The sequence below is a fragment of the Dendrobates tinctorius genome, unplaced genomic scaffold (assembly GCF_039654945.1).
Source record: "Dendrobates tinctorius isolate UK_male_01 unplaced genomic scaffold, ASM3965494v1 ptg000201l, whole genome shotgun sequence".
NCBI lineage: Eukaryota > Metazoa > Chordata > Amphibia > Anura > Dendrobatidae > Dendrobates > Dendrobates tinctorius.
The window spans coordinates 522017-535865 of NW_027361868.1; the positions used below are offsets into that span (position 1 = coordinate 522017).

The 13849-nt window shown below is 46.4% G+C and overlaps 1 protein-coding gene across 1 annotated transcript in view; it reads right to left on the reverse strand.

Annotated features, from left to right (window-relative positions):
* Positions 1 to 13567, reverse strand: part of LYPLAL1 (lysophospholipase like 1) — a 69742-nt gene extending 56175 nt beyond the window's left edge. Inside the window, exon 1 of the mRNA XM_073553335.1 lies at positions 13414 to 13567. Coding sequence (XP_073409436.1) covers positions 13414 to 13522 — 109 coding nt within the window. The 5' untranslated portion in view covers positions 13523 to 13567. The remainder of the gene's footprint in view (positions 1 to 13413) is intronic.
* Between the last annotated feature and the right edge of the window lie 282 nt (positions 13568 to 13849).

The window sequence follows — 13849 nt, forward strand, 5'->3', positions numbered from 1 at the left end:
CTACAGACTTTCTTTCCTGCTTGAAATGCATTTGACCGCTGCAGTCAATCAGTGAATCAGTGGGTAGTCTCGTGACATCCCTCACTAAGTTCACACGACTGTATTTTCAGCAGTGCAGATGAACTATTTTTTTTCCAAGGACCAAACCTTCGTGTGAAAAAAATATACATATTGCAGCATACACTGGTTTCTTACGTGTGTCCGATGAGACTCGCCCATTTACGGATCCATACAAGATGGAAAACCAATATGGCTGCGTGTATGAGGTCTAAGCCGTAAACAAGCACACAGTGTAGAATGCAGATGTCTGGTAATAGACGGGAGGCAGAAAGCTTCATTTCATGAAAGCAACTTCAAAATCTTCATTTGCGAGGCTCCGGTAATCTCCTTTCACCTTTCCATAATGTAGATGGTCACATTTAAATGATTATATCCTGAATGTGCACCCATAGCCCTTCACCCGCAGAGGGATTAAATTATGGCGCTGCAGAATAAGAGAGGACATCCTGCGCCGAGGGGCACTACTTTCCAAACTTACTGGAAATATTCTGTCCAAGTTTCATCAGAATGTATTTCAATGGAGAAATCTGCTTCTTTCTCCATTTATGAGCCACTTCCTATCCTCTATCTGCCTCCTGAACTCATCAATCACTCTCGAAAACCAAAACAAGTAGTGCCTGCTCAATGAGAGATCAGGTTACAACTGCCTATTGAAGTCTTGGGAGACCTGGAGGGAGCAGAGTAAAATAGGCACAAGCACACGCCGACCGGTGCTACTGCTTACCACTAAGAATATGTGCGTATGCTGCAAAAAAATAAACATAATGCACAGCAATGTGAAAATGAATAACCTGCACATGTTCTGTCTTTTAATCGGTTCACATTCATTCTTCAGGTGGCCTTGTTTAGAAAAGTACAGAGCAAAGATGACGGCAGCTGAATTCTCTCAAAAATAACTGAAAAGACGTGTGAGAAGACGCTTTAGGATAACGATCTTCACCGTTTCCCAAAAGGTTTTCGCATTGGAAAAGTCAGTGATTCTTAAAGGTGCCGTGCGCACATAGCCTAAGTGTTATATCTCATCCCACAGCTGGATTCACAGCTACCATGCTCAACACTGGATTCACAGCCACCATGCTCAGCACTGCTGAAGAATGTCTTTTTCCAAGCTGCTACTTCTGAGCATGAGTTACATGGAGACAGAGGAACAGGAATCCTTCATGTCTGTGTCTGCCATGTATGGGAGACATCATTCATCATGGGAGCCTTCACTCAGTAGCTCAGAAACAACTGGAAATTAAAGACAGAGCCTACAGAGGGGAAAACTGGTAAAAATGTAATATTCTAAAAAGTCACAGGATTTGTTGCGTATTTTCTGCGAGGATGCTGCAATCAATATGCTGAGAAAATTACAAGGTTTTAGACAGCACAGGTGTCATGATCCAGAGAGGAACAGATAGGTTAAATGTACATAATGAACTTTTTTTCCTTTGGCTGTGAGCCAAAGTGGTGTGATTGCCCCCGGTGGCCATTGGAATATTACACGTGGTGTCGTTTGTTCTAAGTTGCCCCGGTGGTGGTGAGCGGTAGTGCACTTTAGTTTCTTTGGTTAAGTGCACGTAATTATAAAACAGGTGTGATCCTCTATAAAAGAGTGTCAGGTGTGTTTGGTCACCGTTGGCGATATTGTGAGTTCGTCATTTGGGAAGCAAGCCTGGGTGATGAAGGAGCTGAATGAGAGTCCTGGGCAGCCCAGCCAGAGGGGTTGAGTCAGCTATGGAGTCTGCAAAGAGTCCTGGCATGGATTGGTGGAGTTCATCGTTGGAGTCTGCAAGAAGGGCTGGCATGGAGAGGTGGAGTGGCAGTTTTGGTGTCGGCAGGAAGTGCTCGCATGGTTTGGTGGAGTGGCGACTATGGCGTAGAGTTGCACTCACCATGCTGGACTTGGTTGCTGAGAGCTAGACTCAAGCATGCTCGACTTTTTGGCAGAAGCTGGACTCATCTTTGGGACTCTGTTTACTGGGCAGCTACAACTGGTGGTGGACTCTGCTCCAAGGCTGTACTATGGTGATGGATCCGGTTATGATGATGGATCCGGGAGGAGAAGATGCACGCAGGTGGTGGGCTCTGTTGCTAGGAGCGTACGCAACAGAGCAAAGCTAAGTGGTGTTTCCCCTGTATTGTCATTTTTCCTCATGTGTGTTTAGTGCAGTGGTGGGATAAGTTTCCGCACCGACCAATTCCCTAGTGAGGGTTTAAGGTGCAGGGCGAGCTAGGGTTAAAAGGTATCCTGTGCGTCGCGCGGTGCGGAACCGGCATAGGTAACGTTAGGAGTGCATGGACTCTGGCTCAGGGGAGTGCAGGAGGTCTCCACTTCCCCGTTTCCCTATTGCAGGCCCACCATTGTTAATGTTACCCAGGTTTCCCTTTATTATTTAAATTCGCCTTACTGGAGGCGGGGTTTCCAGACTACTGTATATATAATGTGTATTACCTAAATTCGCCAGTTGGAGGCGGCGTATCCAGCTGCACGTTTTATTATTTAAATTCGCCCTACTGGAGGCGGTGTATCCAGGGTCACGTGTGTCAAGGGTTCGCCTTGCGGTAGTCGCTGCGTCCAGACACACGCGTGACCGTGACAACAAGTGAGGTGGTGAATGTTACTATTGGGGCTCCCATGATCGCTAGTACAGGGGACCCAAATTTTCTATTTCCTCCTCACCAGCACATGCGGGGTGAGGATGTGCTGTAAAAACTAATACTGGAGAAGCTATACAGAAGCTCCATATATTTCATGGAAATGGTTACACCTGTCCTGGAAAGCAACGGGATTGCAAATGCAGTACGCGGTCCCTTAGTTCTTGGACTTGTTCTGAAAGTTGGACAAGGCTGCATTTGATATAACAAAGAAAGTGTTGCTTAGTCATCAAGATCCGTGCTGCTCCAGTGCTCTCTGCTCCTTTTCACCAGCGTTTTTTTCAAGGTGACGTTCCGCCTACAGTGACCGCTGCAGCCAACCAGTGGTTCTCGTGTCATCAACCTTAACATGTGGCATCACATTTGGGAACTGATATGAATGGCCAGCCTTGTAACTTATGGATGGCTCGGTTCACGAAGACAGAACTCCCTCGATAACATCCATAGACAAAGGGTTACTTCGTTTCATGCCAATCAGTGAATTCGTCCCTCTTCATCCAAAAAAACGTATCGCACTCCTGCCCTTCAATGATCTCCAAAATCTTATAAAATCCCAGTATTTATCTACAGGACTGTATTTAAAGAGTACAGACCACTGTCATCGACAATCAGATCGTTACAAAAGAGAGGGGTCACTATACAATCGCTACGTAATCAATGCCTTACAGCTCTCTCCTCCACCACCAAGCTCCTCTGAGTCACGTTGCCTTTTTTTTTTCTTAATTGCTTAATTCCACACTAATCTTGTGTCAGAAAGCAGCAGTAGCGATGTAACACGGCGCCCAAACCAAAAGCCTTCATGCTCAATAAGAATACAAAACCTAAGAAGTGAAAAAAAAAAGGAGCGAAGCGCCGGCCGCTGACTCACAAACGAGCCGATGACCTCATGCCCATTAGTGGCGCCTAGCTCGTTAACATCGGAATTACTGCCCGTTATGATTGTCGGCCGCACGAGGTACAAAGAGAATTAACGAGTCTTCAAATGCATGATTGCAGAACGCTGAATGTTAATTTCGGTTTACGGGGGCAGCTAACAGCTTGGGACATGACACATGGAAAAACAAGGTCGAGGGGAGTCTTACACAGTGACCACCGAAATGAGTTATGGTCGTATAAAGCCACCAGATTAATTACCTGCACTGAGTGTGGCTACTCCTGTTATAGAGTAAAGGGGTTTTCCAGAATTCTAAGAAAATGGCCTACAAGGAAGAAATGAGACGGGCACTACACTGATACAGGGGCCCTGTTATAGGGACTGTTCTAACAGTGTTATTTGGGCACTGATACTTGGAAATGACAATGGTGTGGTCAGATGATTTATGGGGGGTGCATGTTTCAGAGTGCTGACATTTCCTCCACCCGACATCATTACTGAAGCCAGATTCACACGTGTTAAACGCTGCGTCTTTTAAAGGGGTCCAGGATTATTATTATTATTATCCATTTATATAGCGCCATTTAGTCCATGGCGCTTTACATGTGAAAAGGGGAAATATAGACAAGTACAATAAACATGTGTAAGACAAGGAACACACAAGTACATAAGGAGAGGGGACCCTGCCCGCGAGGGCTCACAGTCTACAGGGATGGGTGAGGATACAGTAGGAGAGGGTAGAGCAGGTCGTGCGGTGGTTCAGTAGACCGAGGATCATTGCAGGCTGTAGGCTTGTCGGAACAGGTGAGTCTTCAGGTTCTTCTTGAAGGTTTCCGTTGATGGTGAGTGATAAAGACTTCAGTCTGCAGTGTGATTGCTATAAGTGTGTGCTAGAAGTGTGAAGATTAATTTAAGAATTAAAACCAGAAGGATGTATACAGACTGTGCCCTGCTACCTGCCACCATCGCACTCTAACAAGCATCTCTATTCTTCCGACAGGTATGTCCATCCACCCAGCTCTCCTGCTGTCTGTCTATGAAGGGCACACAGTGCATCACTCAGCTTTGCACATAGACTTGCCTCTGCACCTAGCATTCACATGGTATGCCTTTCAGCTAACCCCAGCTTACCCCAGTGTTATTTATGACCTTGTTTGCTCTGGCTTGATCATATGCATCTGGTCCACTCTTAATTGTCTGACCAAGAAGAGTAGAGACCACTCCTCTCTGCTTCACACCTGACTGCACTTAGTTGTACATATATTGCAGAGCACAAGTCTGCATAAAGACTTCAGTCTGCATTGTGATTCCTATAAGTGTGTTCTAGAAGTGTGAAGATTAATTTAAGAATTAAAACCAGAATGGGAACTGAAGGTAACTGTACACAGTCACTGTAAACAATGTTTCTGTTTGTTTTCACCCCTATAATCCTTCACTTTCTGCTAATTCCCCTAATCCCTACTCCTAGTAAGGAACTGTTCATCTCTTCTTCAATCCTCCCCATCCACCTCACCTCCATCTCAAAACTGTTCCTTACCATACAATCATCTGTCTCCAAACACAGACAGCCCCCTCATGCCCTCTCCTGCTCCCACCTGCTAACACTTTCTCTGCTCCTTCTCACTGCTGGTGATATCTCCCCAAATCCTGGTCCTCCTCACCACATTCCCACAGTCATTTCTACCTCCCATCCACGCTCTATCACAACCTTCCGTAACCTCTCCAACCTTATACCCATTCACCCAGCCCCCGCTTCCCCAGTCCCACTAACAGGAGCTCTGTGGAACGCTCGCTCTGTCTGCAACAAGCTTTCCTACATCCATGATCTTTTTGTCACTACCAAACTTTCCTTCCTCGCCATCACCGAAACCTGGCTCACCCCTTCTGACACAGCCTCTCCTGCTGCACTTTCGTATGGCGGCTTCCACCTTTCTCACACACCCCGCCCCAGCAGCAAACATGGCGGAGGAGTTGGTTTTCTCCTGTCAGATACCTGCTCCTTCACCCCAATCCCACTGCCACCCTCTGTTACCCTCCCTTCCTTTGAGGTGCACTCTGTGCGCATCTACTCCCCCTCCAACCTGCAACTGGCTGTCATCTACCGCCCCCCAGGGCCAGCCACCACCTTCTTTGACCACTTCACCACCTGGTTACTTCATTTCCTTCCCGCGGACATCCCTACTATCATCATGGGCGACTTCAACATCCCCATTGACACTTCCCTCTCAGCTGCCACTAAACTCCTATCTCTCACTTCCTCCTTCAGCCTCACTCAATGGTCTTCTACAGCCACCCACAAAGATGGCCACACACTGGACCTCATCTTCACCCGCCTCTGCTCCCTATCTAACCTCTCTAACTCACCTCTTCCTCTCTCTGACCACAACCTTCTCACATTCTCTTCCCTCTTCACTCCATGTCTCCGTGGGCGGCACGGTGGCTCAGTGAGCTGGAGTCCTGGGTTCAAATCCCACCAAGGACAACATCTGCAAGGAGTTTGTATGTTCTCCCCGTGTTTGCGTGGGTTTCCTCCCACACTCCAAAGACATACTGATAGGGAATTTAGATTGTGAGCCTCATCAGGGACAGTGATGATAATGTGTGCAAAATGTAAAGCGCTGCGGAATATGTTAGCGCTATATAAAAATAAAGATTATTATTATTATTACAATCCCCACCCCACAAACTTTCACACCCTCGCAGGAATCTTAAACACCTTGACCTACACTCATTCTCTGAATCCCTCCTCCCTCTTACAGATATAAGTTCCTTACACAATGCGGATGATGCTGCCGCTCTATATAACACCACAATAGCTGTAGCTTTGGAATCCGCTGCCCCACTTACACATACCAAAACTCGCAAAATCAACAGACAGCCCTGGCACACCAGCCTGACCAAAGAGCTGAGGCAAGCTTCCAGGGCTGCTGAGCACAGATGGAAAAGATCCCACTCCAACGAGCACTTCATCGCATTCAAACAGTCCCTCACTACTTTCAAGACCACACTCGCCACAGCTAAACAAACCTACTTCTCATCTCTCACATCCTCCCTGTCTCACAACCCTAAACAGTTATTCAACACCTTCAATTCTCTCCTCCGCCCCCCAGCACCTACTCCCTCCCCACTCATCTCAGCTGAAGACTTTGCCTCATTTTTCAAGCAGAAGATTGATAACATCAGAGACAGTTTTGGTCAACAACCCCCAGAGCCCTTCCCCCCAACTTCCCAGCCCTCCACCTTCAAAACCAACTTCTCCACCATTACAGAAGATCGACTCTCCACTCTACTCTCAAGATCACATCTCACCACCTGTGCACTCGACCCGATCCCATCCCACTTCATACCAAACCTCACCACAGTCTTCATCCCAACCCTAACCCATCTCTTCAACCTATCACTAACAACTGGTGTTTTCCCCTCAAGCTTTAAACATGCCTCCATCACACCTATCCTCAAAAAGCCCTCTCTTGACCCATCCTCTGTATCTAACTATCGCCCTATATCACTTCTCCCCTACGCGTCCAAGCTACTGGAACAACACGTCTACCTTGAACTGTCCTCCCATCTCTCTTCTTGCTCCCTCTTCGACCGCTTACAATCTGGCTTCCGGTCACACCACTCCACTGAAACTGCCCTTACTAAGGTCACCAATGACCTCTTAACCGCCAAGAGCAAGCGACACTACTCTGTCCTCCTTCTCCTGGACCTGTCGGCTGCCTTTGACACAGTGGACCATTCCCTATTATTACAGACCCTCTCATCCCTCGGCATCACAGACTTGGCTCTATCCTGGATCTCATCATACCTAACAGACCGGACATTCAGCGTCTCCCACTCACACACCACCTCCTCACCTCGCCCCCTATCTGTCGGAGTCCCACAAGGTTCAGTCCTTGGGCCCCTGCTGTTCTCTATTTACACCTTTGGCCTGGGACAGCTCATAGAATCTCATGGCTTTCAGTATCATCTCTATGCTGATGACACACAGATCTACATCTCTGGACCAGATATCACCTCCCTACTAACCAGAATCCCTCAATGTCTGCACTATTTCATCCTTCTTCTCCGCTAGATTTGTGAAACTCAACATGGACAAAACAGAATTCATCATCTTTCCCCCATCTCACGTGGCCCCCCCTACGAACCTATCAATTACAGTAAATGACTGCCCACTCTCCCCAGTCCCACAAGCTCGCTGTCTCGGAGTAATCCTTGACGCTGATCTCTCCTTCAAACCACATATCCAAGCCCTTTCCACTTCCTGCCGACTTCAACTCAAAAATATTTCACGAATCCGTTCATTCCTCACCCAAGAATCTGCAAAAACCCTAGTCCATGCCCTCATCATCTCTCGCCTTGACTACTGCAACCTCCTGCTCTGTGGCCTCCCCTCAAACACTCTCGCACCCCTCCAATCTATTCTAAACTCTGCTGCCCGACTAATCCACCTGTCCCCCCGCTATTCCCCAGCTTCTCCCCTCTGTCAATCCCTTCACTGGCTCCCAATTGCCCAGAGACTCAATTACAAAATCCTAACCATGACATACAAAGCCATCCACAACCTGTCTCCTCCATACATCTGTGACCTCGTCTCCAGGTACTTTACCGCACGCAACCTCCGATCCTCACAAGATCTCCTTCTCTACTCCCCTCTTATCTCCTCTTCCCACAATCGCATACAAGATTTCTCTCGCGCATCACCCCTACTCTGGAACTCTCTACCACAACATATCAGACTCTCACCTACCATTGAAACCTTCAAAAAGAGCCTGAAGACCCACCTCTTCCGACAAGCCTACAACCTGCAGTAACCACCGATCGACCAAACCGCTGCACGACCAGCTCTACCCTCGCCTACTGTATTATCACCCATCCCTTGTAGATTGTGAGCCCTCGCGGGCAGAGTCCTCTCTCCTCCTGTACCAGTTATGACTTGTATTGTTTAAGATTATTGTACTTGTTTTTATGTATACCCCTCCTTACATGTAAAGCGCCATGGAATAAATGGCGCTATAACAATAAATAATAATAATAATAATAATGGTGAGAGTCTGATGTGTTGCGGCAGAGAGTTCCAGAGTATGGGGGAAGCACGGGAGAAGTCTTGTATGCAGTTGTGGGAAGAAGAGATAAGGGGGGAGTAGAGGAGAAGATCCTGAGAGGATCAAAGGTTGCCTGCGGGTAGGTACCTAGAGACCATGTCACAGATGTATGGAGGAGACAGGTTGTGGATGGCTTTGTATGTCATGGTTAGGGTTTTGAACTGGAGCCTCTGGGCAATAGGAAGCCAGTGAAGGGCCTGGCATAGTGGGGAGGCTGGGGAATAGCGGGGAGACAGGTGGATTAGTCGGACAGCAGAGTGTAGGATGGACTGGAGCGGAGCCAGAGTGCTAGAGGGGAGGAAAGCGAGTAGGAGGTTGCAGTAGTCGAGGCGGGAGATAAGTGCATGCACTAGTGTTTTTGTGGTTTCGTGGTTGAGGAATGAGCGGATCCGGAAAATATTTTAGAGTTTGATGCGGCAGGAGGAGGCGAGGGCTTGGATATGTGATTTGAAAGAGAGCGCAGAGTCGAGGATCACCCCAAGGCACCGAGCGTGAGGGACTAGGGAAAGAAAGCAGCCATTGACATTGATGGATAGGTCTGGTGGAGGGGTAGAGTGAGATGGGGGAAAGATGATGAATTCTGTTTTGTCCATGGATTAAGATGAAAGTCTGCAGTCGCTCTATGTGACTGTAGACTTCTGAATTCTCACATCGTGTGCACCAAACACTGTCGGGATTCTCCGCTGTTGGCAACAAGAGCGAAAGGTCACATCACCACAAGTATGCGATTTGCATACACATGGTCACATGCCGACTAGAAGCAGGCCTCGGCCTTGCCTTAGCTGAGGCTGCACGTCTAGTCGGAATGTTGCCGGAAGTAGGCAAATCGTTTACTTAAGGTTACATGATCGCCTGCTTTGGCCACAAGCAGCGGAGAATCCCAACAGATTGTGGTGCGCGCTGTGGGGATCTAGAAGTGTACAGTCACATGGAGTGAATGCAGACTTTCAACCGCAGCTTAGACAAACCTCTTCATGCGATTTAATGAAAACTCGTGATTAAAGCCGATAATGAACTGTTGCCTGCTTTTCCCCCGTAGACATCTATTGGGAGCCTGAAAGTGCGTTTTTAAGTGCAGAATCGATGCATTTCTGCACTAAAAAAAAAACACACAAAAGAAACATTGCACCAAAAAATGTATAAAAAAGGGGGGAAAACAAAAAACTGCAGCAAAACCGCAATAATCAGAGCAGATTGCTATTGCATATTTTGGCGTGCCTGGGGGTGTTCTCTTTATCCGCTATGTGCACACGCTGCAGATTCATCTGCGTTTTTTTCCGCGCAGATCCGCAGGTAAAACCGCAGGTCAAGTGACCTGCGGTTTATCTGCGGATTATCCTGCGGTTTCACACCTCTACTATGGTAAAGGTGTGAAAGCGCTGCGGAAAACGCCCAAACAATTGACATGCTGCGGTTTGTAAACCGCAGCAAAACCACGCGGAAAAAAACGCAGCGTGAGCACAGCGTTTTTGAAAACCCATAGGCTTTCATTGTACTGTACCTTGTCAGCGGAAATGCTGCGTTTCCGCTGGGCCAAAACCGCTGCGGAAACGCAGCAGAATCCGCAACGTGTGCACATAGCCTTAACCTCTTCCCAATATTTGTTTTTGCACTCTAATTTTTTCCTACCCTTCTTCCACAAGCCATCACTTTTTAATTTTTCTGTCCCCTTAGCAGTGTGGGAGCTCGTTATTCGCAGGACGAGTTCTAGTTTTGAATGACACCATTTGTTTTAACATTCAATGTACTGGAAAACAAGAAAAAAAAATCCAACTGCAGTGAAATTGGGAAATAAATGTAATTCCACCACGGTTTTTGTTTTTACGGTGCAAAAATTGTGATTGTTCAGGGTGTTACGATTGGGCCGGGATCTCACACAGCGAGATACGGCCGAGTCTCGCAGGTTAAAACCAAGCTCTGGCGCCGGCACTCCGGAGCGGAGCGTGCGGCCGCACAGCAATACATGGAGCTGCACGCTCCGCTCCGGAGTACCGGTGCCAGAGCTTATTTTTAACCTGCGAGACTCGGCCGTATCTCGCTGTAGTGTGACTCCGGTCTTACAGCGATACCAACTTGTATACACATTTTTTTTTTCATATAAATGGAGAAAAAAATCAGAAATTTGTAAAAAAAAAAAAAAAAAAAAATTAAATAAATTTGGGTTTGTTTCGTCATTTTGCAAGACTGGTAACATTTTTATTTTTCTGTGGATGGAGCTGTGTAATAGATTGTTCTTATGACAAGCTGATGGTTTTATTGATAATAATCTGGGGTGCATAACACATTTTGACCTATTTATTTTTACTGTATTTTTTTTATTTTTTTTTAGTGAGGAGTGATGACAGGAAGACGGCAATTCTGGAGTTTGATTTTTTTTTTCTCGGTACAGTGTTTACCGATCGGGTGAAGTAATTTAAAGTATGTTAATAGATCAGACTTTTCCGAGTGCGGCGATACCAAATATATTCTTCCTTTTTGTTTTTGTTATTTCTATACTTTTAAGGTGAGGGGGAAAAAAAAGCGATTTAAATTTTTATACATTTTTTTCATCTTTATATATATATATAAAAAAAAAAAAAGATTTAATATTTTTTATTCATTTTTTTTTTTTTTTTTAGTCCTCACAGGGAAATCGAACCTGCGATTGTCGTATCGCTTACACTATACAGTATTGCAGTATATAGTGAAGATCGTGGTCTCCATGGAAGCTCAGAATATAGATGGCGATGTCGGGGGCCTTCAGCAGAGCCCCAGCTGTCAAAACAACCCATCGGCGCCCCCCCACTGCATCACAGGGTGCTGATAGGAGCTGGTATGCACGAGCAGGGAGCAAATTTCCATTTAAACAACATTTCCTTCATCCCATAGCGCAAATGTATGTGACTGCACTAAAGGGTTAAAGACCCAGCCATTTTTTGGCTATTACAATTATCCTCCTCTTTTTTTTTTTTTTTTTTTTCCACAGCACAGCCGGACAAGAGCTCGTCTGTTTAGAAACGAGTTGTAGTTTTTTCACTGATATCGTTTATTTTACTAAACTCGTATAGTTTTTTTACTTTAGACTATGTGCACACGATGTGGATTTTGCTGCGGATCAGCAGCATTTCTGGCCCTGCGAGTCCCTGTGGTGTACAGTACCATTTAACTCTATGTAAAATGGAAACCGCAGTGCAGACGCTGAAGAATTTTCTGCACGGATTTGCTGAGGTTTCTAATCCGCAGAAAGAATTGACATGTCACTGCTTTCTGCGGATTCCGCTGCGGTTTACCATCTCCTCCATTGTAGAGGTGATAAACTGCAGGTCTTTTGACCTGCGGATTTTCCCAAATCCGCAGCACCTAAAACTACGTGTGCACATAGACTACGGCCTGTTTCACACATCCGTTTTTTGGCATCCGCATGCATCCGTCAAAGTGTGAAAAAACGGATCCGTTTCCGTTTTGCAGCAAACGGATCCGTTGTTTTGACGGATCCGCGGTAGCCGCTAATGAAGTCTATGGGACAAAAAAAACGGATCCTCAAAAAAAAATGGCGGATCCGTTTTTTAACGGAAAACGACGGATTTATACGGATTTTAAAAAACGAAGTGTGATCCAGGCCTTAGGGGTTAAAAGACATTCCGAACTTTGTTTTTTCTTGCTATTCCCCGAGATTCAGAACTCTTTAGTTTATCCTTCCATTGTGGTTCTTTGTGCACTGAGCAGGTGATTTATTGGCCCCATTTTGGGGTACGGCTGATATTTTGTTATTGCGCTAGAAAACAAAAACCTGCTTTTCTGCTGATTTTATTATTTCCTTATTACTTTTTCCACAGGGGTAAGGCTAGGTTCACATTGCGTTAGGGGCATCCGTTTAACGGATGCTCTAACGCAGATGTAATTTCTGACATCTTTTGCGACCATAGTGCTAACGTATGCGCTAAAAGCACGGTAGCAGTTCGTTACCATACACTAGCCCATACAGGTCTATGCACAGCGAAGGCGTCCATTCGCTGTGCGCTAGTCTTGACGCACCCGAAAACACTGCAGACCGCGTCCGAGGGCGCATCATGAAGTAACGCATCATTGCTATTGCATGGCGATTTTGGCACGCGCTTCTATCATTGCAGGCAATGGCGGCGTCCGTTACATGGCATTAGCGCCACTATGAGGGATGCGCTGAACGCAGAGCCATTAACGCAATGGGAACCCAGCCTTAATTAACTTCCTATATTTAACGGTGGGATCTTTATGGATTCGGTTATAACAAATAGTCTTTTTTTCATTATTTTTTGGGGTGTAACGTGAGGGGGTATAAAAGTGTGGGGACAGATTCTAATTAACTGTATATATACTATATACACACACAGACATTATTATTTTTTACTTATTGTTTGATCCCTTTAGGGCTCCGATAATCGTGGCCCCCGCGTAACTTTTCACGCTTTCTTATTCCATGACATATTTTCATCACAGGTTAATAAACATTTACATTTATTAAAGGAAAGGGGAAAATCACTCTTAAAAAGTGAACTCTCTCTCCCTGCTCTCAGCTCCGGACCCTCCTCCTGTGAGGTTTCCCCACAATATACATTATATACAGAGAAACCAGATCCGAGGGAGAAAACCCGACGCCTGCAGAACTACAAGTACCAGCAGCAACACCCGAGAAGCGGCTCTGCTGACACTTGTGGTTCCTTTTCCCTGAAGCGCAGGAAGAGAAAATGACACCCGGAGGATTAGGAGAGGAGACAGCACCTGATCCGTGCAGGAAGATGACGGAGGCCGAGTGCTTTCCGGCAGGAGACACCACACAACGAGACAAGGAGGCCGCCATGACACCCACGTGACCGCTCGGAGCGCGCATGCGCACTGTTCACAGGTTACTGCTTGCCGCCAGCGTTGGCTACAAAGCGTCACCTACAACTACAGGCGCAGATCCCGGGTCACAGCAGCGCTGCCCCACCCGCGGGACTGGACTGTCTGCAGGGGCTGTGAATGTCCATTACCCCTGTACTGTGACATCACTACATGTATTATCTCTGTACTGTGACATCACTACATGTATTATCCCTGTACTGTGACATCACTGTGTGTATTATCCCTGTACTGTGACATCACTACATGTATTATCCCAGTACTGTGACATCACTACATGTATTATCCCTGTACTGTGAGATCACTACATGTATTA